Genomic DNA, 26,728 nt, shown 5'->3' on the forward strand with positions numbered 1-26,728 from the left:
CGACTTTATAAAATTTTAAATATATTTAACAAAGTTGACAGTCGGGGCTTCAGTCGTTGGCGAGCTTTCGGTCACGGTATCAAAGACATCACTGTCTATCTGTTCAGGTTCAGCAGTAGAGTTAGTTCCGTCGGAGGTCACTGGTTTAATCGTAGTAGCACTGCCAGGTTTGGACAACATTACTCCCTTCAGGCCCATGTCCATGCAATCGAAGTGGAGAATCTGATGATGAACAAATAATTTTATAAAAAATCTTGAGCTTGATTAGGTACCTTTAAATATTATTTCTCAGTAGCTAATTGTAAGAGCGTTAACAGACTATCGCATCGCATCAAGGTGACGGCAAGGGCAAACAAAAAATTAGCTTTCCCCCTCTCCGTCTCTCTCTTGAAGCCTGTTACGGCTTTAAAATGGGGTTAACGTTTTGCTACAACTTATGGCGAAGTATCGATGTGCGAGTCACTCAAAAAATTACACAATGATCTCGTCCACTCTGTACCTAAAGAGTGTAAAGAAGAAGACGTCTCCTAATTAAGCAACTGACGAAAGGAGCGCAAGGAGTTTCATTTCATTTCATTTCATTTTTATTTTGCAATGTGTGTTACAAAGGTCTTAATAAGTATACATGTGAATAGTTTCAACACACCCTGTGAGGGTATTGCAATATATCTAAACAAGAGTAACAAGCTCTTTACGAATTGGTAGTCCAGAATATTCCAAAATAAGCACGTCGCACCACAAGATACAAAGTATTTATTTGCCAGCATACAGTGGGTGCATAGATGGTAACATACAATCAGTGGTACAGTGTACTCTACTCACAACTGAGCATGCAAAAATTACAAAATAATCTATTATTTCATGCAACTATATTTGACCCACGTTCAATACTTACCAAGACAGGGGCTTTGTCTATACGAGTGTCCATGTCCATGCAAACATGAACCCCTTGGTCTATGAGGGTGATGTCGAATAGGCGTATACACATGTCGACCAGGCCAGGCGGTAAGTACGGAACTGGTATGGGAATGCAGAATGGTGGGGCGTTCGCAGCTGCAAGTTGAAAAAATAATTTATGTATATACAATATGGTTCAGTTTTCTTCGGTAGGTATAGGTATTAATTACGAGAAACTGATTAGAGTACATATAGGTATAAGGTATCTGTACACTATTCCGGGATAGTAAAATGTGGTACATTATTCCGGGATACTTTGGTTTTTGTCGCAAAATAAGGAAACTATCAGTAAAATCTTAAGTTAATGCAGTATTTAATTAACTATAGATCAAATAAAACCGAAAAAGTCGATTTTCGGATATTTATCTTATCTTTTGAAGCCATGAGGTACCTCCAAATACGTCAGTCGCAACCACGCAGTGGTTTCTATGGGCGTGTTTGACGGTGAGCTTAACGCGGCAGCGGAACTTCGTAAGGGTTTGCTGTGATGATGGTAAGTTTATTGATATTAAATTTGTATCATAATTGTCTTATAGTTATTAAAAGACATTTATATCATCTTTTCAAGTTAATTTAAAACATATTTTTATTAAAATGCCCGCTCCCGGAATAATGTACACCATTTTGACGAGGTGTACATAATTGCGGGAGTATCACGGAATAACGGAAACACAGTCCGTAATGTTTTTGTCTCCTATTACTATTTACGGTTTAGTATATTTATATATTTGATGTAAATACATTAAGTAAAGATTACAGATTATAGTGACATAATTACGGTACATATATTTTTTAGATTTTAATCTCATAATTGAATACGAAATGTATACTCATTGAGTAATACGTGCGAAATATTAGACTGTGGCATCAATATTAAATTTGTTTTATTTCATAAAATTAAAGCACAAAGTTTATTTATTTCAATGTTTTGAGTGTAATTGTTATATAATCTTCCAATATACTAAGAAAAAAAATCTTGTTTATGTTTTAATACAGCCTTTTTTTGACTGCCGTAATTAAGTACACGACTTTATATGAGTGTATCTTATTCCGGTATACTTATATAAAGTATATTAAAATATATAAACTCATAGAATAAGGTACAGAGACCCGGATATTATGTTTTTAAACTTCCTTAGTTAGCTAAAAATCTTTATACCGCATATTGGTTTGTCCGTCAGCCAGTGTGTCCGTCTACGATTTAGCTCAATCATCATTAGTACTAGAAAGCTAAAATTTACATGAGGACAATACATAATAGGATAGACATATATAAATATAAAATAGTACCTATTTAAACCGATTTCATCAAACATGGCTAAGAAGAACACTCTCGATTAATTCAGCTCTTTCAAACGAAAAAAACTAATCAAAATCGGTTCATCCATTCGAAAGCGATGCATTAGACAGACAGACAGTGAAACTTATAACACCCTGTCGTTATATCATATAATCGTTATACCGTAAAATATCATATTTCCCTTCCCATTCCAGCTCACCAAAATATTGCCAATTATAAAAAATACACTCTGTATAAGCATTTATCAAAACGATATGTGCATTATATATTTATATAAACAATATTTTTAATTCGTTTCTTTACATTATGCTTCAACAAAGTGGACTTTAAAGATATCCCGTAATAATGTACAACGACTCCCGGAATTAAAGCCATACCAAAATTGTATCCCGGAATAATGGGCAAACTAAGGGTTTAGTAAAACAACGGTAATTTCTATAAATTAGAAGTCACGATGCAAAATAGTGTCTTAAATCAATCGTAGAAGACTTATCCTCAAAATAAAATAGTTAACACCACTAGAAACCTCGCATTTTTGTTTCAATCCTCACTTAAAGTAGGAAACGTCTTAAGTTCCCGTAATATGGTACAGTTACCTTAGACGGGTTATCAACAATCATCCAGATCAATGGAATAGAGAATAGAATATCTTTATTGCGAACCATGATACATGTAGAGTTGTTACATTACATTAAAATAAAGCGGTATGGCGCCCTGAGAGGTCATTTCAAAACAGTCTTTATGTCTAGATATCGTGCAATCATCATGATGATCTTGATCATTATCTACTTTTACCTACTTACGTAGGTACCTGATGAGGACTTCTCTAATTTTATCCAGGAAGGTTTGTGCTATTTGTAATAGCTGTATCACGAGACCCCAATAGATAATAGTGACTTTTAATAATAATACGTAATATTATACGTACGTACCTGAGAATGTATTCTTGTAAATAGTAGCGTTGTTCATTTGTACGTCCATTTCGATCATAGAATCCGACGGGTCAAAGGTAAGTATTGCACAGGCTGTAGATAAACAAAATAAACATTTCAGTAATTGAAATGACAACTAATATTTTAGTAAATGACTGTGGAATCCAAATATTCTCTCAAAAAGAAAATTAGGCCGGTTAAGCAAACGTTTAGAGCTATGTAAACTAAGTTCTACAATGACCACTACGGCATAGGTACATCACCTTTTCGAAAAAACGCAAAAATAGAAAATTAAATAGGTATTCAATGAAAATTGGGTACAACTCACTTCTTCTGTCAAAATTGAGGCTCTGTATCCTGATTCCAGTACAGCATGTACATCGAAGGTCCTTACACGAACAGGGTCCTCCTGTGAACGGGAGTCGCAGCATCCAGCCAGGCTTGTACCAGGGCCGAGGCATCATCCTCGTTATGGTCTGAAAACAGTTTTATTCTTTCACAACCTTTCTAAACCTTGACCTCCTTATTTAAATTAATCATAGTCAGATAGAGAGAAATAATGTACATAATGTGGACTTTTTTTTTCAAAAAGTACTGGCTGAATACCTACATCATAGACAGAATTCTCTATGGAATCCAAAATGTACAAATTAAAAAATATGCTTTTCTAAAAAACAAAAAACGCGCGGCATTCTTGAATCCAATCCATCCATAAAATACGCCGGGCCGGCACGGCATCAAGTCATTATTTAATGTAACGTAATTTTTATAACAATAATAATGAAACTAAATTACTTTCACTAACCTTGTTCGTATCTAGATCGTAATAGACTGAAAAATCCGTCACATCCATGGCATCATTGGAAAAGAAATGTTTCCCAATTTTCTTCTGCTTCCATGATGACGATGCTAGAAAATGTCAAAACACAATACCTAAGGTAAGATTCCAAAAATAATTTTACAGTTCAAGTTATTTTCTATTTCGACAGAACTTTTATTGAAAAAACACAGGCATGTACCTACATACCTATACTTATTACATAATTACAATACAATACAATACAATACTCTTTATTGCACACCTTGATAAAATACAACAAACATAATAATTAATAATATTAAATTTTATATAAATTGACCACCTAATTTAAAATTTGGCTTTTGATTAAAAATTTATGCACGCACCACGCACCACGCACTGGACAAACATATAAGAGAAATAAGTAGAACAATTTGTTACTTGTAGCTTGTGTATTTGTATCACATCAATTTAATGCATAAAGTATCTAGAGAATTTTACAATTTAGTTGCGAGACATTATCTCCAATAATTAGGTACTTTGTATGCAAAACAAGTTATTAAAATACCTAAATAAACTGATGCGAAAATTTCCTACTCACCGGCAGACAAATTCGCGATTCCCGCCAAAATCAAAATCACTACCTCCGTTCTCATTTCACTAGAACTTATAACCTCTTTTAGTTATAACCGCCTCAAGGGACACCATTCACATAACTAGACACATGTGTAATATCGGCTAGGGTTCGATTTGCGTTTAGTATGCGCGGTGCGGCGTGCGCCTTGCGGTACTTTCTAGTGAAAACGTCCACGGCCGATCGCAAAGAGCTGTCTTTAAATGCACGCTGATGCTCTCTCATAATATATAGTCATTATATGATCGTGTCTTCCAGTGATTTCAATTTTAGCCTGAAATGTTTTAATTGAAACTTTATTACACAGTATTTAATGCAATTTTTTAATTTAAAATTTGGACGTAATTCAATTTAAATAAAACTCAATAAAATAGTCACTAGCAACTTGAGGTCCACTTTGGAGTTGTATCGATATCGGTCAGAATTTTCCCGTGAAAATCAACCTCGTAAATATTATACTTACATGAATGCTTCAATCACTCTTTGTTAGTACTTAGTGTGAAATTTACTGATTAAGCTTTACATAGATACTTAGGTAGATATTTACAACTTTATATTGATTTTAATGCCAATACAAGAAATATAATACAATTCAAATAAAGGATGAAAAGCACGTACGATTTACATTTAGGTACGATACCTAGATACCTACATATCGTCACTACTTTTAAAAAAACTTGTATCTTCGTCTGTCAATGAAAAGAAAATTGTAGTAAGTATGTATGGAATGCATATGGACTTACTGCGTTTTAACTTTGAGGAGCAGCGTGAGATACGAGATTTTTTCAAAGTAGTGACGATATGTAGGTACTTCAATGGATAGGTTTAATAAAACATTTATAAAAAGAGATAAATAATTTATTAGGACTTAAATATGTCAGAAAAATATTTAAAATAATTTAATATAATATTTATTATTTAAAAATAAATATAAGATCATACAGTTATATCTGTAATTAGTTGTACGGTATTAATTAAGTACCTATACCAAGTTTACACTGGATTACAATAGCAAAGTGTGGCAATGTCATATTTAATATCAGACTTCTATGAAAATGTGACATTTATCTTGAAACACCCTCTTTTGATTTAATAACGTCGGTAGGTACAAACATTGCCTAGACGACCACTATTTTCGATCATCATCATCAAATATATCAAACAGTGACTTGACGTTGTTCTCGTCGTATTCTTCAATGTCGTCATCGCCGGAATCGACGACAGCGTCTACCCCCCCTCCAGGGTTGGGTATCGGGAGCCCTCCATTTTCTTCCGGCTTCACCATCGCCAAGCCGTTTGCACCCATTCTGAAAAAAAAAATATTAATATTTATGTGTATGTATTTATATGTACTATTATACCTATATATATTCGTGGTATTGCGTATCTAGGCCGCTCTAACCCTAATTTGAACTTTCTACGTGTAGGTACAATAAATACACCTATGCTAAATTAAGAAGTGAGTTATAAGCGTAGCGAGTGTTACTAATGTTAAATTCAATAGAGGGTTAAATCGACCTTGCTATAAAAATAACACATTTTGTACCACACTTAATCGTATATCGCTTTAGTTAACGCCTTAACGGATAATTTTTTGTTGTTTTCAACTCTACTCACCTTAAACAATCAAATGCCATGTTAAAGAGCTCGAACTGCCGCCATTGACCCGTCATTGCCAGACAAAAGTGAAAGTTTCTTCCAGGGAAAAATATATTGTAGAATTTTGCGCATACTTTCAGGTTATTTAGTCGTGGCGGATTTATACATACCGGTTTCGGGTTCTTTCCTGCAATAGATAAGTAAAATATTGTAAAATTAATGGCCGAGCTTAAAAAGCAATTACTTTTTGGCATATTACTTTGATTACATTTTTAATTGTTTTGATATTATCTGGTCGTGTCAAAACCAAATCGAATCGAAGTCGCGAATTTTAATCGCGGAAGTCTCCTTTACAAACATTTTTTTCTAGCTACAAAAATAGATAGGTAGGTTTTGATAAGTCAGTAAGGGCCACTTGCACCAACGAAATTGGAGTGTTAACACACCAATTTGTAAACTATGTGAGGTGTGCAATGAAGAGTAAGTATTGTATTTTATTTTATATGGAATCTGACAGATGACATCCTACTAACCCGGAGTTAAGTTGTTGGTGCAAGTGGGCCTAACATAATATTTTATTATTTTTGAAAATAGAAAATACGGAAAAAGTTTAATACACATAAGGATAGGGTATACCTTCAAAAAAATAATTTACCTGACATGGAGTTTTCATAAAGTACTCTGTCGTTCATAGACATGGCTACGTCGAAAGCGAAATCCCCAGGATGATAAGTGATCTTCATACAAGCTTTCTGATTAAACAAATCCAACACGGCTCCCGTACAACACTTGCACACTCCAAATGAACAGGTACATCTCCTTGAGGGTTCATCGTCTTCCTCATCTGGTGTAGATGTTGTGTTTTGAACTTCTGAACTCTGCCTGGATCGAAACGATACTCTTGCCAATTGTTTAGATTTTACCCGTTCTAGGAATATTAAGGCGCTATCGGGAACTTCCAGATCTTCTAAATCTTGGGATTGTGGAGAAGTTTTTGTTAGGTTTGTTTTTCCTTTGACTGTAACTGATAATGCAATGATGATAAGGCATAAACTTAAACAGATAATATTACAACAAGATAGTAAAATCTAATTGCATAAGTAGTTATATTATGTATGTATGTATGTATGTATAAGCTTTATTGTACATAAAGGAAACAAAAGAGACACAGTTACAGAGTCAGAGTATATTACCTACTCTATGTAGTATATTTCTTTACTAAATCATTAAGCATTTACAATAAAACCGCGAACTTTTTGAACCCATTTCTTACTTGTATTTTGTAAGCAAAATCTAAATGCTGTCGCGTGTTTTTGGTGATTAAAAATTGTGGTGCATTAAAAAAAATAGTTACCGTTTCCGTACGCTGGTGATACAAACAAAACAAATGACACTAAAAACACAATGAGGGTCTCCATGGCAGAAAGCTTTCGACGCGAGGCGGCGCGAACGGCGCGCGAAGTAATAATCCACGCTTGAATTCGCCTGCATATTTGAACCGGTTAGTGGCGAGAAAATATCTCCAATAAGTTTAAATATACTTAACACGTAGGTATATTATTCTAGATCTAGTTAGTTGTCAGAAGCAAAGCTGTTAACATTTATAGTTTTTTCATGAATATATAAAAACTATTATATTTAGTTACCTACACTATAGTGAAAATTAAAGACAAAATGACATCTCCAAAACTCGAACATTTTTATAAAAGTTTTCTGAAAATACTAGTTGACGGTAGTGACCAATTTTCACTCTAGTTTAGGTACATAAGGACTCGTAGCGGAAACATAAATAAAAAACTGAAATTGCTTGTAGGTATTCATTTATAATATACTTTGTAGGTACTAAAACATATTTATTTATAATAAATAGGTTCTTAAATTAAAAATAAATAAGTAAATATTTATTTCTAATGTTCGAACAATTACGGGAATTTTCGTCCATCAAATAAATCTCCAACGGCATCTCCTATGCCATCAAACGGCCCTCCGTCGTCATCATCATCGGATCCACCTCCAAAGATGCCTCCGCCCCCACCAAATAGACCCCCTTCGTCTCCTCCGCCAAAGATGCCCCCAGCGACATTGGAAAGGAAGCCGTCGCGGTCATCATCATCATCATTACTACCAAAAAGACTTACAGGAGCAGGCCCTGATGATATTGGCTTTGGATTTAATCCAGTTTGAAGACCTCTTGTGCCTAATCTGTAATAAATAAGGTAACAGTAGTAAACACAACGCCTCAATCAATAAATGTCAAAATCGTGACATTAGCAAATTGTGATTCCACTGAGTGCGCACTACGTTGTGTCGATTTCTGTATAAAACCCTAGATAAAAAAAAAACGGTTAAATCATTAATTTGGTATACATTACCCAAAACATCTAAAGGAAGCGGAGTATATTTGAAATCCTGCAATATCCGCAGTGATATCCAAACAAGCAAACGCATTATTGTTACGGATTCTAATATTAGAGATTTCAGCGCAGATACGGACGAAAGGCGCTCTTCCAGGATTGAAGCAGATTGGGGGTGGGTTGTCAGCTGAAAAAAGATAAGTATAATATAATACCTACTCACAGGACTTTGTTATACATGTATGTAATAAGTATGTATTTTGGTACCTGAAACTCTTCGCCTAAGGACAGTCCTGTTATTAACACTCATTCTGACATCAAATACAAAATCTTCCGGTACAAAGCTAATATTACCACAAGCGTTCATCCTAAATCTTTCCATTATAGTTCCTGTACAGCACCCACATTGCCCCCGGACACATGAACAAGGAAATCGAAATACGGAGCCGTTTACTTTATCTGGCATCACTGTCGTTGAAATTTCTTCGTCAAGTATAGGCGCCTCTGTCATATTGGATAAAACAGCAGGAGTTACATTTACTATTTCATCTTGTACTACTGATTCACTGACTGCATCTTGCACTATATTTGATTCAGTTACTACTTCTAAATATTCTTCGTCTTCTTCCACTTCGTTTAAATCGTCATCTTCTACATGTATGGGTAGCACGATAGTCGCTTGTTGCCTTAAAACTGGCGTAGGATTTAATGCCTGTTTCCAAATGGTTTTTGGAATTTGAAAATGTATTACATCGTAGCTTTTATCATTAGTGTAAATAATTTCGCCTGAAAATATTATAAAATTAAATGAAGCAGATAATCGGTGTTAAGTACTAAAAAGTTTAACTTAGTGAAGTACTTACATTGTCCTGATTGAAATATACTACTATAAATATATATAAATGTAAGTAGATTTAATTTTATCATGGCTTTGCTTTACTATGCGGCCTGCCAATTTCACTTTCTATAAATGAGTGTCCTGGCAGGCTTACGGGTTTAAATTATATGTGAAGCGAGACACCTCAAAGTATTTAAGTGATGTGTGTGACTAAGAACCAATACTCATTTTAAATGCACAGTCTACAAGCACAAGAAACAAGTTTTAAATATTTAATGCCGGAACAGGAGAAAGTTGGATGTCATTAAGAATATTTATGGAAACTTGAGTGTACAATGTTTTGGAGCTTGTTTTGTATTTTCCTCAAATTCTTCTTTAGGTTTCGAAATTGCAAGTAAAATTTAAGATAAATTGACAAGTTAAGGATTTCAGGTATATGTATAATTAATTACGTTTCGGTAACCTAAAAAAATGCGAGGTGACAGATTTATGACCAAATTTTTGATATAAATATCGCGAGCACGCACAACGTACATATCTACGTATTTATTAGGTACTTAACAAAATGTTGGTGGCAATGAATAAAGAAAACCTTCTTTTTCAAAGTGGTAACTAACTAATGGGATTTTATTTTTCCCAGTAAACACTGGTAAATGGTTATAAGCTTAATCCAGTTCTGATGTAGGTACGTATGAGGATACAATTAAGTACCTTATTTAAACTTTCACGATTTTTACACATATTTAAAATTGCAAACGGGACTTAATCGCGTATTAAATATTTAAAACATAGTGTTTAATTGTTATTTTAAATATAATTATTAAGTTCGTGTGTGTGAGTGTTATTTTAAATATAATTAAGTACCTTGTTTAATATACTATCCGTCAAACGCATTGCCACATGTTTTTTATATATTTGATATACATATAGGTACAGTAGGTATTGAGTTCGTGTTACTCACCTCATAAAGAATTTAAGCTTAAAAGGCTCCCTATTTTGTAACTTAATTTACAGTTGTTAATATTAAAGGATGACTGTGTCATTAGCTCATATTGACCAAACACGTCTTTCGGGATTTACTTCATGCATAGAGATGATTTACTTTATGAAAAATAATTGTAATTAAAAAAAATATATCTTTTTAAATATCAGAACTAGTTTTTTGTACTTATTATAATAAGTACAAAATATGATCCTTAATCCTGCCATAAAGTCAAATTAAAAATAATAAACCACACATTATTACACAACATGTTCTTTATTTTCAAATCAGTCAACATAAATAATTACTTACATGTTATAATGCTATTTACAGCGAATCAATAATTTAATAGAAATAAATAACCTTAAAGATTAGGTTCCTACTTAGAGCTAATTGTTATCTTTAACGTCATACTAGATCCCAATTACCTCGCATCATTTTGTTTTGTCTTCCTCTTGGCTTTTTCTTTTTTTGGTTATCGTTTCCAGAAAAGCCTAATGTATGACTCAATTCATCTAATCCAAAAATATCATCGTAATCTTTGTTACCTTTTTTGCCATCTTTTACTTTCTGATTTTCTTTTTCCTTATTATCGCGGTTTTGTTTTTTATTTTTTCCAAATAAACCAATTTCCTTTCCGACGGTCTCGCCAATTTCTGATAATCCAATAACATCTAAGTCCTTGTAGTCAAAATCGGTCCCTCTGTTTTGCTTACCCAATAGACCAATTTCCTTCCCAACAGTCTCACCGATATCAGATAATCCGATAACATCTAAGTCCCTGTAGTTAAAACCGCCCCCTTTGTTTTTTTTAACAAATTTAAAATTTTCATATAAATTTTCTGGAATTGCTTGGCCATTTTGAGATCGACTTTCGTCGGCTGATGAAACCGGTTTCTCTGAAGTACTTTCTTCTGAATGAGAATCTAAGTCGTGAACTATTTGCACTAAATCATCGTTGATAGTATCAGCCTCAGAAGATGGTTTAAAAGCAGCAGTAGACGATGTTTTAGGTGTGATAGTTTCGATTTTTTCGTAATTTGTTTGTTCCCTATTGGTAGTAATCATACTCGATACCTTGGCACTAGTAGGTAATATAGGAGTTACAGGCATTACAGATAACTGTCCAGTTAGTTGAGCTAACGACATTTCCAGACCAGGATCGCCAAACTGGGTGTCATCTTTAGAAGCTAGATCAGGTAATGTGGACTGGAATGATGGTTTTTGTGTCACTATTACCACGGGTTCGAATGTTTGTTCCTTCTCAGGGCTAACTAATGGAATATTTGCTGTTGATGGAAGTCCTGCAGTAGTTACTTTAATGGTAGGTGTCGTTTCTGTTGACGAAACAGTTGAAGATGGTTCAGTAATCGGCAGAACTTCTACAGGCGTAGTAGGCGGCCGTCTAGATGGACGGGGCGGACGCCTCGCTGGTTTGCGAGTAGGCCTTCTGCTAGAAGGTCGCACCCTCACAGTAGTCGTCCGAACGGTCGTTGTGGCAGAAGGCCGGGGTGTGGCAGTTCTCGTTGGCCTTCTGGTTGGTCTTCGAGACGGTCGAGGTCGCCGAGTGGTAGTTGAAGTGGTCGTTGAAGTAGGGGCTTGTTTCTTAATCTTATTCTTATTTTTCGTCTTTTTGCCTCCTGACGAACCTCCAAACAGATCGCCCAATAAGTCGTCGCCTAGAAGGCTGAAGCCAGTGTAGTCTGCACCATCTACGTCATTAACAGCCTCGAGACCTGGAAATGACAAAAATAAGGCTCTTTCATATTTCATATGAACTGCGATGAATGATATCAAAAAACGTAGACAGTCTAAATAAAAATATGACTGTAATCTACAAATTATGAGTTGATTACGCTATGCATAACTATTATAATAATTTTTAAGAAAAAAAACCGCCGCTTTTGTGGTTCTGGTGAAAGGTACTTCCGAATGTTGGATTATGTAGAAATGTGTAAGTATTTTTTAAAACTGCTTTTAATGTAAATCTTTGATTATTTGATGGAAACACAAATGAATATGACGATAACGTTAAGGTTTGAAGAGTTTCCTCAATTCCGCATGAATCCGATATCCGATTATAAGAAATCGAGCTTGACAAAATTTGAAAACTCAATATGTAAGCATAACAAAGAGAACAAATCTCCTAACAAATAAAATGTGACTGTTATGAACTTAAATGTATTTTGTTCCTATAAAAATACCAAAGTCATTATAAGCGTGCCGTTCAGATTTAAGGAGTTCCGTTTTGGTCTTCATCAGCAGTGCCACTGCACCAAATGTCACTGTTCTGGACGTAAGTGCATGCTGTTCTTATAAAAATACCAAAGTCACTATAAGTGTTCCGTTCAGATTTGAGGAGTTCCGTTCTGACCATCATCAGCAGTTCCACTGCACCAAATGTCACTGTTCCGTACGTAAATGCATGCAGTTCTTATAAAAACCCAAAAATCACCATATGTATACCTTTCAGATTTGAGGAGTTTCCTCGATTTCTCCAGGATCCCATCATCAGAACAGGGTTCTGATAAAAATGGGACCAATCTGTATGCAATACATTTAACCAAAAAATTTTTTTTCAAAATCGGTCCAGTAACAAGGGAGATATTGTGGAACAAACATTAAAAATAATTAAAACATACAGACGAATTGAGAACCACCTTGCTTGAGATTTGGGGCGGCGGTTAAAAAGGCTATTTACATCAAGCCGCTTATGCTATCTTGCGTAAATTGCTTGTATGGTATTTGCTTAGTTCACAAAATAGTAAGTTAATTAATTATAAGCCTATTAAGGTAGACAAAAGCGGATACCTCTCAATTCTGTTTATTTATAATTAAATTCAGTTCGCTATACACGTATTAAACGTTATAAGTTATTCGGATAGTTCCTTAATAACAATTATCCATATTAGTATTAGATAATAAGTTTATAGTAATTCATATTTTATTGCCTAAAACCGTAAGAATACTTCGATGCTTACCATCATCATCGTCGTCGTCATCGTCATCGTCTCCAACAAGTCCAAACGCATCATCGTCATCATCATCATCATCATCGTCGTCGTCATCATCAGCCTTCTCATCCTGAGGAAGTAACGGAAGCGGGTCAGCCGCCTCTGACGTCACCCCTCTAGGGCCGAACTTAAAGCAGGAAACCCTCACAGCTGCTTCTACGGTACTCTTTGATTGTAGTTCCAGACCTAAACAGGCCCTGAATTCTTCACCAGCTCGGGCAATATTGTAAACTCTTCCGCAGAATTTTGAAATGCCCCCTGGCAGTGGCATACATACTGGAGTCGGCTTGGTACCTGTTAACCAACCAATATCATTGAATAATTTATCTTTGCGAACCTAAGTTGCTCCGAAATTTAGATACCTAGGCAAAATTACCTATTTCTCTTCCGCAAACATAGGTATGTAGGTAGCATAGCTGGGCACCGTTAATCAAAAAGTTAACTTCGTTAATCGCTAATCCGTTACTAAAAAAGTTAACTTCGTTAATCGTTAAAGCGATACATTTCGACAAATTTAACGTAAGTTAAAGTTAATCGTTAATCCGTTAACACATGAAAAAAATAAACTTTTCTTTAAATATTTAGTTGCATCAGTATCCACTATGACGTATTATATTGCTGTAAAAGGCCGAAGTACAGCTAGCCTATTGAACTCTAGGCTGCACGTGGAAGGCAGTGATCGCCTGAGCTACTGCCAAGAGCTGTGTCAGGAGAGATGCTGGCGGTGACGGGACTGTTGTGGCACTTTGGGCGGTAGAGGCTAGGGAAGCGAATGTGGTCGTAAATAGGCCTCGAATTTGCTGCCCTATCACTACAACAGTCGCCATGGTAAAGCTTAGGATTCATCGAATCAAAGTTAGTAAAAGCAAATCCACGTGAAGAATACTTTTTTAGGTAATATTTCGGACTTTTAGCAATCGACATCGGTAAACCTAGGATTTACCGGCAAATCATAGGATTTGCCGTACTTCGGGCTTTTATAGTAGCGCTCAGAACGTGTTTTTCGCAGCGCAGATGGCGCCTGTGCCCTACTAGATTAACGATTAACGGACTCGGAGAAATTTAACGGAAGTTAACGAGTCCGTTAACATTTTTTCAAGTTAACTTAAAAGTTAATCCGTTAATCGAAATGTTAACTGCGTTAATTAACGATTAACGGATTAACGAGTTAATGCCCAGCTATGGTAGGTAGGTACTTAAGGATTCAATTAAAATAGAAATAGAACGCGTCTTCGTGAATAGCACTAAAATAAGAAAGGCGGGAATGAACCTTCATCGGCGGGCAATCAAATTTGTTTCTAGGCGCGAAATTATTTTTTATGGGACGACAAAACATTTGCGCCTTATTATTAATTTGACTCTTTTTTATAGTGAGGTAAACGGTTTGACAGACTTTACTTATCAAAATATTACTTATGTGATTTTAGTTAGTTTGTTTTTGTTGACCCATAGAGGTATAGGTATGCATTATATTTTCTTTAAATTACTTTGATACGCGTGTGACGTGTAAAATGCGGTTACCTACCAGAAAGAGTCCGGTTGGTGATGACCTTCTTTCCGAAGCTCAGTGAAACCGCCATTTTGTTGCCATTAAGATACATTAAAGATGCACAACCTGTAAATATAATAAATTTACAATTAGTACTGTGAAACGAAATATATTCATTAAGTGCCAATTTTTTTGCAATCAACCATAGAACAGGATCGGACATTAGAACACAATTTTAAAATATCATTAATTCTTAAAGTTTTCTCCCAGAAACTGTGTAGAAGAACTTGTGGTGGCTGTGCCAGGGATATTTATATTATTATACTATGCAGAATTTCAGCTCTCCCGTACTCTACATATATCAGATTTTAACGTCACGCGACACAAACATTTACATTTACTATATCTATAAGAATATTTCATTAACCAAAAGAGAAACATTTCGATACAAGTGCGAAAAAGAGGAAGTTCGAAACGAGTGGCGATAAATTAAAACACGACCGAAGGGAGTGTTTTAAATCGACACGAGTTACGAATTCCCTTTTCGCACGTGTATCGAACGACGTTTTTCGGTACAGATGGACCTCCGAAGTTTCGACCTGCCATATAATGAACCACTTCTCGCACTAGTGCGTAAAAAAAACACCATCTGTACTGAAAAAATACTTGTACTTAATTTGGTTTATATACACCACTTTATTGGAGAACATAATATTTTTTAGATAAAATAGTCGTAAGTACATTATCTATTGTCTTTCCAGCAAGCTCAATTGCAACTTAAGCGAGAGTGCGCTAGTAAAAAAATACTAAACTGTTAGGGGTTGTAGCGTAACTTTATAGCCACACCATCCTTAAAAAAAATACAAGCCTAATAAATTTATTAGCTTGGCCGAGGGGCGAAAGAATCTGTCAGCTTTTATAAGGGACAAGCGACATGACAAACTGCACAAGGTTCAGCGCAACTCTTGACAATAAAGAGGTTGAAAGAAAACGTAATTATAACATTGCAGCCACAGGTTGCCAGTCCGTCGCCCACACCACAATGGAAACTATATTCCATAGTTAGTTGACTTCACTATTGCTAGTGCGTTTACCCATCCATACTATGTCTTTTTAGGGTTCCGTAGTCAACTAGGAACCCTTATAGTTTCGCCATGTCTGTCTGTCCGTCCGTCCGTCCGTCCGTCCGTCCGTCCGTCCGTCCGTCCGTCCGTCCGTCCGCGGATAATCTCAGTAACCGTTAGCACTAGAAAGCTGAAATTTGGTACCAATATGTATTTAAATCACGCCGACAAAGTGCAAAAATAAAAAATGAAAAAAAATGTTTTATTAGGGTACCCCCCTACATGTAAAGTGGGGGCTGATATTTTTTTTCATTCTAAACCCAACGTGTGATATATTGTTGGATAGGTATTTAAAAATGAATAAGGGTTTACTAAGATCGTTTTTTGATAATATTAATATTTTCGGAAATAATCGCTCCTAAAGAAAAAAAAGTGCGTCCCCCCCCCTCTAACTTTTGAACCATATGTTTAAAAAATATGAAAAAAATCACAAAAGTAGAACTTTATAAAGACTTTCTAGGAAAATTGTTTTGAACTTGATAGGTTCAGTAGTTTTTGAGAAAAATACGGAAAACTACGGAACCCTACACTGAGCGTGGCCCGACACGCTCTTGGCCGGTTTTTTTTTATGGGATAGGAGGCAAACGAGCAGACAGGTCGCCTGATGGTAAGCGATCACCGCCGCCCATGGACACCCGAAACACCAGAGGTGTTGGAGGTGCGTTGCCGGCCTTTAAGATGGGTGTACGCTCTTTTCTTGAAGATTTGAAGGTCGTATCGGTCCGGAAATACCGCAGGCGACAATTCATTCCACAGTTTAGCTGTGCGGGGCAGGAAGTTTCTGGAGAAACGCACAGTTGAGGACTGCCAGCCATCTAAATGATGGCGATGGAAATGTTGTCGCGTAGGGCGATGGCGGAAAGAAGCGGTAGGGATTAATCCGAACAATTCCTCGGAGCACTCCCCGTTATACATGCGATAGAAAATGCAGAGCGAGGCCACATCTCTACGCAGCGCCAAGGGGTCAAGCCGATTGGAGATATGTCTGTTTGTTTGTCCGTCTTTCACTGCAAAACGGAGCGACGAATTGTGATTTTTTAGGTGGAGATAGTTGAAGGGATGGAGAGTGACATAGGCTACTTTTTGTCTCTTTCTAACCCCCCACTTCCATAAAATGGGGGTGGAAATTTGTACGGAGCATTCCGCAATTTTCGAATTTAACGCGAGCGAAGCCGCGGGCAAAATCTAGTATTTAAATAAACTGAATATTTAGCGATATTACCTGGCCCATCTAAATTAACAACCGGCAGCTGGAAGTCTCTGCAGCAGTTGCAGTAAGACTCCGAGCATTTGCAGTACTTGTTGATGTTATTGCTTGCGTCGTCCTGTTTCTCGTCGCTTGCGATGCGGACATTCTTATTGTTGTTCTTCTGCTTTTCTGTAAAACCAAAAATAACGTTGTCAATTTGCTTCCCAAGTCTTTGAAAAAGTTTTTAGCATGTGGTAGGTATTTAACGCGTAGTCTTCAGGTAGTTACTTTTTTTATTTCCTTCAGTATTCAAATGATTGATGAAATTTCCTCATGATATGCAATAACCTCGCGGTTATGCGTTATTATAACGCAATCTCTTTTAGATTTCACGTGTTAACCAATTATAACCGTATTTTGCTTTCGAATTTCTAAAATTTATGAAACTAGAATTTTAACACTTGATTAAAATATTTGTCATTATTCCAGTTTTTGAGCCGCCTCGCGTGTTTACTAGGCACATACAACGCTAATTAATAATACATACTGGAATGCATGCACGTTGACTTTAAAGCGTACCTAACCATTGCGTTTATCACTCATAAGGCGTGCGATTTACACACTGATTAATATTAAGTGCTAGTTCATACGCTTACTGAGTTACTGCTAAACGCAGGTAGTACGTAAGACATGCGATAAAATTATCAATTTATTTAGTAGTTAACTAATTTACTGTATGATTACTTTATATCAGTAATCTTAATAATTAAACCATCAATTATTCAAATAGAAATGTCTGGGATGAAACGAGTAAGTCTGGTAAATTTAAAAAGTTTTAATCATTAAAAATGTATTAAATTCTATGAGTATTTATACTTACTTATACTCTTAGATGCGGCGAAAGCCAAGAGCACAAATATGAGGAGAAGCTCGAACACCAGGGAGAGCCTCATTGTGAAGACTCAGTCCCTGTCTGAAAAGAATAATTAAATTAATTAAGTCATTAACTTTTAAGACTTTGATTAAGTCATTACATTTTATGTAGACGTAGTTTTCAGCTGTTTATTTATATTGTTTAAGATATTTTTTTATTACTTGACTAGCGACCCGTTGGCTTCGCACGGGTATTATACCTACAGATAAACTTACCTCTTGAATCATTCTATATATTCATTAAAAACCGCATCAAAATCTTACAAGCAGGTAAAACAGATAGGTATGTAGTGATTTGCAGTAGATAATCGTTGGTATAGATATAAATTTTCTTACATGTATTATGTATAGTTACAATCTTCATCTAATATCGAAACATAAATGAATAAGTCATTTTAATTAAGCCATTTTCAACTGCAATCAATTCTTAAATTAGGCAAAATCAAAATCAAAATCAAAATAATTTATTCAGCAAATAGGCCACAGGGGCACTTTTACACGTCACATGTTACATTGGTATTTAAAAAATATTTAAAATTGAGTTGAAATTACAATTGATACTATTATATACTAATTCTAAGTTCTAACTAAAGTTAACTCTATACAATTAATTAGAGATGTAGAAGGTCTCTAAATGTCGAATTACAACCAAGAACTACACTAAATTTTAATATAAAAAGTACAAATACAAAAAAAAGTCTTAAATTACTTTAGAGGTGCAAATGACTCTAAATGTCACAACTAAAAATAAAATGTATATCTAATTCTCCTTAGAGATGTATATGGTCTCCATGAGTCAAAATCATATATTTAAAATATTCACTAAAAGAAAGGAAACAAACGACAACCGAACAAAGTGTCCTAATTTAATAAAAATTTGAATTAAAGTTACTAAGTTATAACAGCCCCAGTAAGCTTAAACAGACCGGTCTTCACAGACGGCACCCGTTCACGAGTATGACGCGTATCTCAGCCATCGCCTCCCTCAACCTTTATTCGGGAAGGTGGCGACCCGATCAACGACGCCACCGCAGCAAAGACTTTTAAGTGTGCATGACATGTTCAAGCTGCCAGGCTAAATTAAATATTCAAATAATAAAACATAGCTGTAAGACACTATATTCTGTGCTCGTATGTTACAAAGGAAGGAAATATAGATTTATACAATAAAATTAAAGTAAGATAAACATTAAACATTAAACACGTGGTATTAGATTATCAATTTTACTTTTATTTCAGACTTTCCCAAAATAATGTACTTAAATGATAACAATAAAAAAGTACCTACCTTAGCCAAATATTATAACGTAGAGTTAATTAGTGTTTGAAATTATAAAATCAATAAACCGTTTTGAAAAGTAAGACATTTCGCCAGAGTCATTGCATGGAAAACCTACTAGTGTCAATTTAATTTGATGTGAAATAGTAGTAGTAAGTAGTAAAACTATTTACCTACTTTATGTTACACTAGGGAACTTATCCCTTTAATAAATACGAAGTTAGAAAAGGGTGATAATGACAGTATATTATAACTATTAGGCTCCTAAATAAGTTGGTATACTCTTGGGTCGACACGTTCGTTTTTCCTCACGTTCCTAAATTTGTCCGATTCTGCTTTCGTCAGCCATTCTTTATTCGTCACGATCATCGATGGTCTTTCTCAACTACGGTCAATTTCGTTGTTCATCTTTATCTTAATTCGTTTCGTTCTGTACTCGTCATAATCTTCTTTTGGCATGTTCGCTGTTAAATCTATGTTTTTCGTGTTTTTTCGTATTCTTAGGTCGGTAGGTACCAACTTAAAATATGACCAAATACGAAATGACGAAAAACGATTGAGTCGAAATAAGAAAAAAGCCAACAACTCATTATGGTCAAAGACGATAATGACTGCAGACTAAGTTGACGAATGAAGAATGGCTGACGAAAGCAGAATCAGACAAATTTAGGAACGTGACGAAAAACGAACGAGTCGACCCAAGAGTATACCAATAAGTTAAATTTGAGTTAACAAACGCTTAATATGAGTAAAGGCCAAGGAGGAGTGTAAAGGCCAATGATGATTAAATATAATTTTTTCCAGCTCTAAAAAAAAAAAACTTTTAAAAATTATGAAGTCTTTAAATTTTTAATTTTTCATACAAAATAAATATTAGCTTCAATGTACGCCATTATTGTTGTCATTGACGTTGTCTGTCACACTTTAGACTTAACAGAATTCGCAATACATTACCTCTTAGAAAAAACTTTCAAGGGTGATAAAAATCAAAATACAAGTTATTTTTAAAAGTCGCCGAACAAATGCTGATCAGTATAAGGAGAATAGCCTAGAGTTCAATTCTTCGCCTTTGTTACAGGCCCCACTCTGTATACTCGATTTAGTAGAAGTATGTATTACACTTTTTTATCTTGTGAAGTTCTAAACAGTTCATAGAAAGCCGAATGCGTCATTGATTATGAGGATCTGATGCAACAAAAGTAACTCCGGGACGCGACCTAGATTGCGCTTTCACGAACTTTACGGTCATTAACACGTTAGTGACGCATTTCCAGTTTGACAACATTTTCTTTTATTTTGTAGAAAACTTTAGAAAAGCCGATTATGATGTATGATTTGGTATCAAAATAGTAGAAACATAATATACCTAATATATCTTTATTTATTTCAGTGTTACTAATAATATGGATAATCAATTAATCGAGCAATTCCCGTTTAGTTTGTACATTTGGATCACGTCTCCGATTTGGATAAAAATTGGTAGGCTGATAGAGTCCATGATGCTGAGCAAGATACACTAGGTTTCCCAAAATGTCCTATGTAGTTTGTATGAAACCTTCCTTTTTTGTTACCAGATTTCTATACATTTTCGGTAACAAAAAAGGAAAGTTTCATACAATCAACCTAGGACATTTTGGGAAACCTAGTGGATCTTGCTCAGCATCATGGGTAGAATCAGAGACGTGATCAAATGTACAAACTAAAGAATTGCTGAATCATTGATTATTAAGTACAGATATAGGTGAAAATTATAGTTATAGTGTAGGAGGTAGTGCTTCAAGTAGATACAAGTAAAACTTTGATTTTTTTATTTTTACGAATATAATTTATATGCTTTTATATACTTAAGTATTTATAGAACAAAAAACAATTGGGAAATACCGTAAATATTTTTTTTTATATTTAAATTTTTTAATAGGTCCGTAAATATGCAGAAATTAGAACCTGTATAAGTTTACATGCCCTATTGCGCGTTGAAGTCTTTCATTATACGAAAGAAACGAGGTAATATTTTATCGCCCAAAAACACATTTAAATACTCATAGATTAGTTTTTTTTATAATAGGTACCTACAAAAGAATTTGATCTTGACTTTTACAATGACTTACTTAATTTTATTTATAAACAGGTTAAAATAGAAACTACTGCTCGCGTCAACAAATATCAAAACAAAGTTAATTAACACAAATTAAACTTACCTGAATAAAAAAATACCTCGATTAATGTAAAGTATCAAATCCAATTAAATAAAAAAAGCCGCCAGTCCACTATCAACGTCCACGATTAATTAATAATATCGAAAATCACAATAGTGTCTAAGAACGCAGAAGACACCGGCTTAACACCAGCACTGATTTGATATTACCGCCTTCTACTCGGGCTCAGAGAAATGTGCAGTGACGTATAACACCCACCGAGAAAGGAAAACTGGCAATCGTGCCTCCCTTTCACTCTCCAATTAATAGAATGGGATAGGCGATGATGAAGACTCACTTGGTTGCGTATGTAGAATTTAGTGTCAAGTCAATGTTGACGTGATTCAATGCAGGAAAAGAGATGGACGCCCGGCATATGTCGTACACGGTGAAATGGTTCAAACGCAATGGTTTTTATTGTGGAATCAATGATCTCTAATCTAATATGTTGCGTATGGTCATGGTGTATGTCTCACATGCTATCATCATCAAGTGTTGATACCGATTGGTTATAAATTCAAGTAAATTGCATTGGATCAATTTCGACTGGGGGCAATTTCTACTAATCGAAATATTTTCCACGTTTCGTAGTTGACCATGATATAATTTATCTATGGCTAATCAATTTCATATTTCATTTATACAATATAATTACTATTACAGCTAACTGTAAGGAAACGGGAAAAAAACGTTGGCTGGACGATGATGAATTCACGCAACGCAATGCCGACAGCGGCTACGCATTGGCTGCGTACAAAAACGTTTAATTTTTGTTTGTTGCTATCTTCAATAATTATGTTCGCGTAATTCTTAACTCCTTGCGTAAATTACATGACGTTTCCAATGTTTTTTATAGTTTACTGGATTGGAAATCTTATGGCATGCTTTGTGTACTGACTCCATTTAGGTACTTACTGTGATAAACGGAAGTTAAAGTTTATGGTGTTTCTGCCTTAGTGCGTTTTCACATTATCCGATCCGATATCGGATGTTAGACTGATATCCCATACATTCAAGCCGCCATCTTAAATTTTTGCTTTCGAAATCCTTCCGACGTCCGATACCGAATCGAATAATGTGAAAACGCACTTAGAGTGCAGTCGAGAGATGCATTCTCGAGGAATAAAGTGGAAAAAATCTTAAGGTGACGTGGTTATAAAGTGTGATACTATATACTATACAGCACGACCACGGATGATTTTATTAATTCTGTTGCGGTACAAATTCACGAAAAAAAATGTACTTTTTTGTACCTACGTTTAAAAAAAATGTACCTTTATGGTTTTGGAGTTTCGACATAGGGGCCGTGGTCGTGCTAGGTAGGTACTCCCTGGCACGACCACACTATATTTAATGAGTTTTTAAATTTCTGTTGCAGTCCAAATTCACGAAAAAAATGTACTTTTTTGTACTTACCTTTTTAAAGAAAATACCCGCATGGTTTCGGAGTTTTGACATGGGTTGTGGTCGTGCTAGATAAGTACTTCCTGGCACGACCACACTATATTTATGTTTAATTTGATGGTCAAATGAATGTTAAACAAATGCTTAGAAATTGTACTTTGTAAATTACTTCAAAAACTTAGTGTGGTCGTGCCAGGTAGTACCTATCCTAGCACGACCACAACCCATGTCGAAACTCCGAAACCATGCGGGTTTTTAAAAAAAAAGGTAAGTACAAAAAAGTACATTTTTTTTCGTGAATTTGTAACACAACAGAAATTTAAAAAAATCATTAAATATAGTGTGGTCGTGCCAGGGAGTACCTACCTAGCACGACCACGACCCCTATGTCAAAACTCCGAAACCATAAAGGTACATTTTTTTAAACGTAAGTACAAAAAAGTACATTTTTTTTCGTGAATTTGTACCGCAACAAAATTAGTAAAATCATCCGTGTTCGTGCTGTATAGTATCACACGTTATAAATAAAGTCCAGATACACAATTACTATGTTTAATCCTTTAAATTGATGTTGAAATTGACTTCCCCATGCATCAGACATCTATTTTCTTAAACTCAACAGTCTAGATATTTTAGGTTCTTATTAATGCCTTTTACAGGCCATAGCTCTCGGAGTATGTCAAAAAATATCCATCACTATTAATTTGCCAATCCTGTCTATCAATTCGCGTTTCAACCTGATTTAAAGTGTAATAATCAATTATTCTTGTTTTTGTTGCTTCTACTGAAGAAACTATGAAATTTGTAGTAACGCTTTGCCTGTTCAATTTTTTATCGTTGCAGGAAACTAAACATAGTGTACAATGTTGCTGGTAATGTATTGCCAATTTAAGGCGATTTACTTTTATTGCAATAATTCGGCAACACATGATATTGAGTGGTGGTTCCTCAAAAGAGAACAAATTTCATAGTATGTTAAGGCATGTTGCTGCAAACACCTAAAAAGGTACACCACTTACTATACAATAACAACGCTTAAGACGATACAGGAGGGGTCAATTCTCTATACAAACGCTCTCGACTATTTCCTCCCTGGTTTTTGAAGATAGAGCAATGATTTTTTCAACACAGATTATTATTATCTGTGTAGGACCGTTTCGACTTTTTTGCTATTATTATTTTAAAAGACGCTAGAGCCAATCAATAATTTCCAAAAACGGCCTTTTTCATTATGGCGCAAAAAAGGTGTAATACTCAAGATTGGTAACAATTAGCCAAAAAAACTAAACGGTCCCACACAGATTATTTTATTGTTATTCACAGATTCTCAAATTTAGTTCCGATTAATTAAGTTTGGAAGGTAGAAACAGTCGAGAGCGGAACCTCGATTTTAAAGATTTTTTCGCAATATCTTTTAAATGAGTTGTTCTTAATGGACAATTTTTTTTTCGATAAATCTAGTTAATAACATTAGTGTATTAAACTAGAATTACCAAATTGAAAAGGGGGCTCCTTTCCATTTTAGCGTTTTCGCTCTTGTAGCGTCTTAAACATTCATAAATGTTCATTGTAACATTACCTACTTGTACGTCAATATAGTTTCTATACGATAGCTAACTTTTACATCAAAAAGGCCCTCGGCCTTAACGATAGACCACCTGGTTTTATAATATAATTATAGATTAGGTAAGTATACCTACTATACGAGTACATATATCTCTTGTGTGAGAGCGAAACAGCAGATCAAGTCGAGCCAAAGGGATAGTTTTATCGTAATTTCTAGAAGCTCCACGAACAAAACGAAAGTTCGCTTACATTAAGAGTGTAGGTACCGTCACGCTCCGCGGTTCTTAAGCCATTTAGAGCTCTAACTAATTTGGTTATTCAATGAAAGTTAAATTTAGCTAGAACCCTAAATGGCTCAACAGTCAAGGAGTGTGACCACTGTACATAATTATTAAAAGTAAATAATTATTTTAATTTGACGAATCTAACTAGGTAATAGTAGCAGCGTTGGTTGCTTAATTTGATCTTTCAAAGTTTTATATGAAGCCTATGAGGAGTATTCGTGCGGGTAATATGATTATGCCTATTTTTTATATGAAATATACAGGAACGAGGTAAATTTCCAAAACAATAATAGCCGTAACAATGACCTCTATCCGGATCTTGTTATACAACGTCTTTACCATAACCACGCGTATAGGTATAGGACTGGCGCCCAGCGCGGCGGTCACTTTCTACGAGAGAAAGTAGTCAGGATCGGCCGAGACTTGTTTTTATTTGTTCTACCAATTCCACTGACTTGGAGAAATTGTTAGTATACTGCTAACTATTACATACAAAGTGTCATGCTAATACTTCTGTAAAATATTACAGGATGTGCTAAATAAATATTGGTAGAAGAATTAATTTATGCTTGAAGTAATGAAGTAGGTACCTCTTTCTTCGAAAAATTGAACTTTATTTAAAGATCTCATGTGAAAAATATACATGTTGTTAAATGATGGTAAAAAAAATATTTAAAAAAAACAATCATACTCAAGTTACTCAACAGCACATGTAACATTAAGTCTACCGGAATGAGGTTTGACTATGAAATGGACTAAAAGCCTTGGCGGCATGAAGATAATTTGTAAACTATATTCAGTCCCACCTACTGCCCATTTCGAAATCAACTCTTAGGTAAATTCAATAAGCGCCTCAAAAAAGTAGCATTCAGATGTATTAGGAAAGTAGGAGTTGGAAAATTGATGATTGGAAAATCTCAGATTAAATATATTGTGTTTGCTAAGAAAAGAAAACCGATTGCGTGCCGATGAGAAATAAAATTAGCTCATAACTTCAATCCGTGATCATGTTCAGATCTTTAAGTCTTTATATTTAAAACATCGTATAGAATGCAACAATTTTCTATTTCATCAAGTTTCATTTCTGTGACCTCCACTGATACGAGACATTGAAGACTGCACTCTGCTATCACATCACATGATCACAGGTGGCTAGGCTATATGTGGCCAGTGATCGGACATTGACCTCGATGTGGGGCAGTGGGCCGTACTGCACTGGACGTGCAGCGGCATGCAGCTTGGAAACAATCAGCCTTTTTCAAACTAATGGTCGCTACGTGGCTAATTAAGGGGCCAGGTGAAAGCTGGGAGGAATTAATCATTGAGAGAAAGAATGAGTAAATGTTGGTATGAAATATAATCGCAAATTTCTCTAACAACCATACTTTATAAAGTTTCATCTGAGAATATTTACAGTAGGTAGGAAAGTTGGGAATTACTAGTAGGTAAGCTACATTGATTTTAAATATTTTGGTCAGTCGATAAATGTTTCAACCTGAAAATCAGGCCTTATACTTGCCCTTAACTTTAGATATGTATGTCCACTGAGGGCCAAAATTACTGCTTAACCTAATGTAATTATAATTATATCTATATAGGTACACAGTTAAGTATATGTATAACGTTATTTTATAACCGAAGATAAAAAGTTAATCAAAACACAATAACACCCCAATAGAATAATTTACATGAACATTACGCAATTCTAAAGTTACCTACTCGTGGGCAACCAACCCAAACATTTACGTAAACGAGGCATAATCCGACCGCTTTCTCGATGCATCTCACCGGTGCATGTCATTATATATTGCTTTATGCTTTATTTAAATTTCACCTTCTATTGTGAGGTGAAACGG

The 26,728-nt window shown here is 35.1% G+C and overlaps 3 protein-coding genes across 3 annotated transcripts; all 3 read right to left on the bottom strand.

The window, feature by feature from the left end:
- Positions 1 to 15: 15 nt before the first annotated feature.
- On the bottom strand, positions 16 to 4,825 carry LOC125225533. The gene is made up of 6 exons (XM_048129290.1): positions 4,590 to 4,825; positions 3,995 to 4,098; positions 3,518 to 3,665; positions 3,190 to 3,282; positions 896 to 1,053; positions 16 to 222 (listed from the first exon to the last, which is right to left on the bottom strand). The coding sequence occupies exons 1-6, from the start codon at positions 4,642 to 4,644 to the stop codon at positions 16 to 18; spliced, it is 765 nt and encodes a 254-aa protein (XP_047985247.1). The 5' UTR covers positions 4,645 to 4,825.
- Positions 4,826 to 5,490: 665 nt separating this feature from the next.
- On the bottom strand, positions 5,491 to 9,592 carry LOC125225239. Its single transcript, XM_048128847.1, has 8 exons — positions 9,439 to 9,592; positions 8,843 to 9,361; positions 8,594 to 8,762; positions 8,148 to 8,423; positions 7,576 to 7,718; positions 6,877 to 7,245; positions 6,240 to 6,408; positions 5,491 to 5,929 (listed from the first exon to the last, which is right to left on the bottom strand). The coding sequence occupies exons 1-8, from the start codon at positions 9,500 to 9,502 to the stop codon at positions 5,752 to 5,754; spliced, it is 1,887 nt and encodes a 628-aa protein (XP_047984804.1). The 5' UTR covers positions 9,503 to 9,592; the 3' UTR covers positions 5,491 to 5,751.
- A 1,060-nt stretch (positions 9,593 to 10,652) lies between these two features.
- LOC125225412 lies at positions 10,653 to 21,792 on the bottom strand. The gene is made up of 6 exons (XM_048129119.1): positions 21,622 to 21,792; positions 18,092 to 18,184; positions 17,245 to 17,400; positions 14,935 to 15,024; positions 13,377 to 13,703; positions 10,653 to 12,131 (listed from the first exon to the last, which is right to left on the bottom strand). Exons 2-6 carry the CDS (start codon positions 18,162 to 18,164, stop codon positions 10,804 to 10,806), a joined length of 1,974 nt encoding a protein of 657 aa, XP_047985076.1. The 5' UTR covers positions 18,165 to 18,184; positions 21,622 to 21,792; the 3' UTR covers positions 10,653 to 10,803.
- Between the last annotated feature and the right edge of the window lie 4,936 nt (positions 21,793 to 26,728).

The sequence above is a fragment of the Leguminivora glycinivorella genome, chromosome 4 (genome assembly GCF_023078275.1).
Source record: "Leguminivora glycinivorella isolate SPB_JAAS2020 chromosome 4, LegGlyc_1.1, whole genome shotgun sequence".
Taxonomy (NCBI): domain Eukaryota; kingdom Metazoa; phylum Arthropoda; class Insecta; order Lepidoptera; family Tortricidae; genus Leguminivora; species Leguminivora glycinivorella.

What these genes read in the sequence shown, in the direction of transcription:
- LOC125225412 (XM_048129119.1), bottom strand. Translation starts at nt 18,164, where the DNA reads ATGAGGCTCTCCCTGGTGTTCGAGCTTCTCCTCATATTTGTGCTCTTG. An exon ending in TGTTAATTTAGATGGGCCAG is followed by an intron (nt 15,025 to 17,244) that starts GTAATATCGCTA and finishes TTATATTTACAG; the next exon opens with GTTGTGCATCTTTAATGTAT. An exon ending in TGACGACGACGATGATGATG is followed by an intron (nt 12,132 to 13,376) that starts GTAAGCATCGAA and finishes TGTCATTTCCAG; the next exon opens with GTCTCGAGGCTGTTAATGAC.
- LOC125225533 (XM_048129290.1), bottom strand. Translation starts at nt 4,644, where the DNA reads ATGAGAACGGAGGTAGTGATTTTGATTTTGGCGGGAATCGCGAATTTG. An exon ending in TTACAAGAATACATTCTCAG is followed by an intron (nt 1,054 to 3,189) that starts GTACGTACGTAT and finishes TTCAACTTGCAG; the next exon opens with CTGCGAACGCCCCACCATTC. An exon ending in TAGACAAAGCCCCTGTCTTG is followed by an intron (nt 223 to 895) that starts GTAAGTATTGAA and finishes GTTCATCATCAG; the next exon opens with ATTCTCCACTTCGATTGCAT.
- LOC125225239 (XM_048128847.1), bottom strand. Translation starts at nt 9,502, where the DNA reads ATGATAAAATTAAATCTACTTACATTTATATATATTTATAGTAGTATA. An exon ending in CCTTAGGCGAAGAGTTTCAG is followed by an intron (nt 8,763 to 8,842) that starts GTACCAAAATAC and finishes ATCTTTTTTCAG; the next exon opens with CTGACAACCCACCCCCAATC. An exon ending in GCTTCCTTTAGATGTTTTGG is followed by an intron (nt 8,424 to 8,593) that starts GTAATGTATACC and finishes TATTTATTACAG; the next exon opens with ATTAGGCACAAGAGGTCTTC.